The following is a 6000-nucleotide window of genomic DNA, read 5'->3' on the forward strand; positions in this document are numbered from 1 at the left end:
TGGCGGTGGAGGAGGAAGGGAAGAGAGAGGAATGGGGAATGGAAGAGAGAGAGGTGAAGAGTTGAAGATGAATGAGTTATACAAATTGGATGAGTGTGTTTCTGGTAATAGATACCGAGCCCCAGGCATCATGCCGCATGCTGGAGGGAGGACACGGCTTGAGCTCTCCTGGGTTGACTTTCTAATGGAGGGTCTACAGCCACAAAAACAGGAGGATGACAGTAGCTGTGGGAGCACATGGGAGGGGCACTGGTCAGGGGCTCGGGGAGGTGGTTCTGGAAGACTTCTTGGAACAGGTGATCTCTAAACTGTGAGCTGGTCAACCAAGCCAAATACTAGAATAAAGGCAAGAGAAAGAATAGACACAGATGAGGTTTCCTGTTTGGTGATAAGACATCATGGGTGACCTTTGAGAGAGTAGCAGTCTAGGGGGGAAGGAAAGCTATGACAAAGGCAGTGTTTTAAAATACAGGGTGTTAATAGAAAACTTGAGGAACGGTAAGGCCAACAGATCGGGAGAGGACTGCCATTGGAAGGATGGTTTGTTACTCGCAGTTCCGCAGAGGTGGGGGCATGCCAGACCAGGGGGTGAGGGGCACATGGGGAGACACCAGGGCTGGTCAGGAGGCAGAGGAGTGAGCATAACACGTGGGCAAGAACGTTTATTGTGGTTTTTGTGGGAAGGGATGGGTGAGGCAGGGTGGGCAGGCTTAGGATTGGCTCGTTTGAATAATTTCAGTGGGTTGTGGAGTATAGGGGCTGGCCCTTATTGCCTGGTACCTGGCCCTGGGATGATTATGGCAGGTGGATGCTGGAGTCGAAGCATCCAGTGAGGGAGGTGGTTGGGGGTGTGGGCTCAGGATTGGTCGGTTTGTAGTTGAAAAGTGCCTCTGCAAGAGAGTTGTTTACTCTCTTTAGGAATTGGCTAACCCTGGGAGGGTCTAGTCCAGTGTGTGGTCTGTGAGGCTCCAGACGTCACAGCCTCGATACAGAGAATGAAAGACATGGTCAATCCAGACATTTAAAGGAATGATCGTGGATAACATTTAATGACACTGTGCATCGGTTACTCTTCTCGATAATTTACACGTTTTAGCTCAGTTTTCACTGCATCTTGAGGAATTAAGTACTAGTTTCTGGATGAGGAAACTGAATTCAGAGAGGCTTAGTAGCTTGAGCTGAGTCACACAGCAAATAAATAGCTGTGGTCCAACCCACCCAGCACTGGGCTTTTAGGCGAGCTCCCTCGCTGTGTCATACCCATACAGCCACTCTGGTGGGCCCCAGGCAAGGCGCAGCAAAGATCAGGTGACATTCCATCAGCAGTGACCAGTTTAATTAAAGCGGAGAATTTCTTGCATTTCCATGTGGCATTCTTCCTTTCAAACCTTTCCACTTGAGCCTCCCACTTCCACCGAGATAGAGGTAATGGCATTTTGCAGCAGGATTAAAGGAGGATCAGAAAGATTTTGAGGCTTTTCCAAAGAGACATCTTGACTTAGTCAGGAAGCCAGACTCCCAACTTTGCTCTTCTGCAAGGAACTGGCGCTTCCCTCCCTGGGCCACGCTAGCAGGCTTCCCCCAAACATTGCTCCTCCTTCATTTGCATGCGCACAGAGTGTCTCCAGACTTCAAGGAATCTTTTGAAGGGGTAAAGGCAGTCTGTGCCAAAGCCTTTGGAGCATTGAGTGAACCCAAATGAGATTTACTTGGTAATTATGTTTTCCTTAAGGAAGTGTAAAGGAGGCAGTAACTAACAGGGCTTTAGTCACCAGCCATTGCTCATCAGTAAATGGAGCTTCAGGAGCAGGACCATAAACAAAAGATTTTGAAGGGTTCAAATTCCAAAGGCTGCAGTGAGCTGAAGAGGGAGAAAGGAAATCCTGAGGGTTGGAGCCTATATTTCGAGTTCCCATAACTGACCTTGCCTCCTGTTTGGGTGGCGTGGCTAAGGTTCCAGGGTCTTCTTGAAGGTACACTAGAGGGTTCACTTGGAGGCTGGAGCTCAACCCCCAGCCTGGGAAGGTCCTCTGGAAGTCTGTGATGTGAGGCGTCTTCCTTTACTTCTTACAAGGTAGTTAGTCAGGCAGCCTTAAGGAAAGACTGAGCCCCTTACATGTACTGTAAATGGGGCAGAGAAGGGAAAAAGTAGCCCCTGGGAATCCCTGGGCTGCTGGTCATTAGAAAGAGGACCTTGTCAAGGTCAGGACAGTTTGCAGCAAGAATGACCTTGACTTCTGATTTTGTCACTGAGTTGCCTTGCCCAGACGTGCCATCTTCTGGACTTCCCACTGCAGGAAACACTTCCCTCCGTGCCCAGTATCAGCGATTTCCACCCACTGCTGGGCTCTGTTCCCACCTCCTGTCCTTTGTGTGACCCTCAGTAGGAGGGGACAGCTGATGGGTCTCCCTTGTGCCTGGCCTGTGAGACCTTTCCTCATTATTAGCACAGAGAGGGCAATGGGTAACGATCAGAACTCCGAAGCCTACCATGAACCAGCCTTTAACAGGGCAAACTGGTGACTCAAAGAAGGTCAGGACCAGCAGTTCAGAAGCTGAGGTTCAGAGGAGAAATGTACTTGCCCTGGGTCGCACAAATATACCCAAGGGGTCAATTTTGGGCTTTGGAACCAGATCGTCAACCGAAGTGCTGGTTTTCCCACATGAAGTCCCATATGGTTTTGCATGTAGCTATCCTGCTTATTTCCAGAACTGGGTCAGTGAGTCTTGCCCAGGCTCCCTCACAGTGGGCAGGACATGTGGAAATGCTTTGAAGCTAGGAAGCTCTGTACCAGTGGTTCTCAGTGGGGGTGCTACCGATTTTTTTTGAACACTTAAAAAATTTGAGGTATAATTACATACAGTAAAATTCACTTCTTAGAGCATACAATTCTGTTCATTTTGGACAAACGCACACAAGCACATAACCCCCACCGCAGTTAAGATCTAGAACAGCGGCATCACCCCCTGGAAATTCCCTTGTATCATTTCGTTGTCTGCCCTTCTCCCTGCCCCCAGCTTCTGGCAGCCACAGATCTGTTTTCTGGCCCCAGAGTTTTGCCTTTTCCAGAAGATCATAGAAGTGGAATCATGCAGTGCTATAGCCTGGGAGGTGGTTAGGTCCTGAGGCTGGAGCCCCCATGAATGGGATTAGCGTCCTTGTAACAGAGACCCCAGAGAGCTCCCTCCCCCCTTTCCACCATGTTAGAGAAGATGACCGTCTGAACCAGGAAGCGAGCTCTCGCCCCAGAAACTGAATCTGCCGGTGCCTTGCTCTTGGACTTCCCCGCCTCCAGAACCATGAGAAACACATTTCTGTTGCTTATAAGCCACGTAGTCTCTGGAATTCTAAGACATACAGTATTATAGCCTTTCAGTCTAGCTGTTCTTCGGTTAGCATAATGCATTTGAGAGTCAATTGTGTTGTTGCCTGCAACACAAGTGTATTCCTTTTCAATGCCCAGGAGTAGTCCTTTGTGTGGATGGGTCACTGTGTGTCTTTCTATCCATTCACCAGCTCAAGGACAGCTGGGTGATTGCCAGTTTTGGGCGACCATGAGCCAGGCTGCTATTTTATGGTAATACAAACAGAGCAGGCATTTGTCAGGGTGTCGGGTCGCTTGTGGTTTCACAATAATTGAGGAGGGGGCACTGCTGCCATTTGATGGGCCAAAGCTCTTCAAGATTCAGGAAGGGTCCAACACGATGAAGACACGTCCCGCTTCCTGCAAGACATTTAGGTGTTCTACTGGATGTGTATGTAAGTGATAAACTTACTGACTTCTAAATACCTGAACCTAGAAACTAAGTACGTTGTATTTTGGAAAAACCGAGTGTGCACTGAATGTTCTATTAATGCAACTACTAAGTAACTTTGTTTTGTTCTGAACTTTACCAAAAGGTGTTTAGTGTTTTGGAAAATCACACCACTCTTCATCTGTCTGGCCAACTCAGCATATGGCATTTGAGTTGCTAACACAACATTCCCATATTTGTCTGTCTTTATAGTTGCTGTGCTCACGGTGATTCAAATAAGGTGCAAACATCTGACTGCTTCATTGTGTCTTTTGGTTTAGTTATAGTCAAGTGTTACATAATAAAATACTTATTACAGAATACTTTTTAAATTATTTCCTTGTATTATAATTAGAGAATTATGTGGATTTCCCAAAAACCATGAGGCATATGTAGTTATATATGGATTTCATTTCAGAATAGAAAAGGTGTGTTATAAAATATTGGTTAAAGAAAGGGAGTGTTGGTTCTAATAGAGTTCGTGACTACTATTTTTTACGTGAATTAGGTGGTCCAGACGCTTTATCCAAAGCCTAGACAGGGCCCTGTCCTGAGTGAAAGGTTTAGATTGGCAGCCGGCAATTTTAGGAAAATGTTCATGTTCCAGAGTTTGCTGGGGCACAGGGCTTGGTTCCCTTGGCCATATCCGGAGGTATTTGGGAAAACAATTCACTGATAAATATTGATTGAGCACCTATTAGTATCACTGAGCACAAGGAGAATTCTCTCGGTGGGGGTGGTGGTGGGAAGGTATGCATACTGACAATATTTAGATATACAAATAAATGAAAGAGATCAGTGCAGGTGCTGTGAGTGCTGAGAATACGATAAAATAGTTAACAGTTTTGCGTAGGCTATAAAGAAAGGCCTGAGTTCAGACCTATATGGTGAGAAAGAGGCAGCATTGCAAAGGTGTCGGGAAGAGCATTGCAACCGCAGGGAACAGCAGGGGTAATGGCCCTGGGATGAGAAACACATGGGGATGTTTTGGGAACAAAAAAAGAGAAGAGCCACGTGCCTGGAACATAGAGAACAGAGAGAAAGTGGAGGGAAATGGAGTCAAGGGAGACACGATGCTCCAAATTACGCAGGGTCTCACAGGCCACGGTTAGGTGTTGGAATTTGGTTGCTGGTGGTGGCAAACCTTTGGGTTGTGTTAAACATGGGAATGAAATCATCTGAGTTATGCTTTAGAAAGACCTGAAGGGAGAGGGGAGGCAGAGAGACCAGGAAGCTCGTGCAGAAGTCCAGAAGAGGAGGCCTAGACCAAGGTGAGAGCATGGAGGTGGGAACTAGTCATTGGATTAGGGATGTGTTCTCGAGGGAGAATGGCCAGGGCCTACGGATATGATTAATTTTGGGATTGTGAGGGTAAGAGACTTATCTCCTAGGTTTTTGGCCTGAGCAACTGGGAGGGAAGTGGTGCCATTTATTGAGAAGGGGAAGATGGAGAGAGATGGTAGATTTGAGGAGGGAAATGGGCTTCTTCTGGCCGAGTTAAATTTGAGGCAACCTGATGGAACATCCATGTGGACATAGCCATTAATAGTCCGGATATACAAGGTCAGGGTGAGAGATGTGGTCTGGAGGTAAAATTTGGAAGTTAGCGGGAGAGATTTTGGTAAGATAGTAGCAGCGGAGTTTGGGGATTGGATCGTCTCAAATCCCCACATAAAGCAGACAGAACAATGGCATAGCAAAACTGAAATGCCATAGGCAACACTGATAATAAAACTGGGTGATAGGGTATCCCCAGAAACTCCAAGTTACAACAAGCTGGGGAGGGCCCGTTAACAAATACAGGACTTGTCTGTTATTGATGTCCATACATGATAAGCGGGGAGAATAGAGGAGAGATGGATCCGAGATCAAGAGAACGTCCAAGGAGCAACCGGTATTCAGTGAAGATGATGGTGGGACACTTTGAGAGGAGCAGCTAAAATTGGGGGGCTACCCTGGTTCCCTGCAGTAGCAGGTGAGTGCAGGGAGCCCAACAGGTGGACCAGTATAGTTCCTGCATATTCTCAAACAGTACCTGCCGGGGCTTCCTGCTGGGATCCCCACTGGAGAGAAACTGCAGGGATTGGAATCAAAACCCAACAGGTAAGAGATGAGGAAGGGAAGAGGACCAAGAAATCTCAGAAAGCAAGCCACTATATGGCAGGATATAAAATCAATGCACAGAAGTCAGTGGCATTCCTATAC

General features: G+C 47.2%; 1 protein-coding gene across 10 annotated transcripts in view; it reads left to right on the forward strand.

The window, feature by feature from the left end:
- Window positions 1-6000, forward strand: part of GRIK4 (glutamate ionotropic receptor kainate type subunit 4) — a 428651-nt gene that overhangs the window by 177779 nt on the left and 244872 nt on the right. Inside the window, exon 1 of one of the 10 annotated variants that reach the window (XM_032428072.1) lies at window positions 3076-3760. The exons of the other annotated variants lie outside the window; for them this stretch is intronic. Within the exon in view, the coding sequence (XP_032283963.1) occupies window positions 3706-3760 (55 nt within the window). The 5' untranslated portion in view covers window positions 3076-3705. Of the gene's footprint in view, window positions 1-3075; window positions 3761-6000 lie in introns of those variants that run through there. 10 annotated transcript variants of the gene reach the window in all.

Source organism: Phoca vitulina, unplaced genomic scaffold (assembly GCF_004348235.1).
Source record: "Phoca vitulina isolate PV1807 unplaced genomic scaffold, GSC_HSeal_1.0 scaffold38, whole genome shotgun sequence".
Taxonomy (NCBI): domain Eukaryota; kingdom Metazoa; phylum Chordata; class Mammalia; order Carnivora; family Phocidae; genus Phoca; species Phoca vitulina.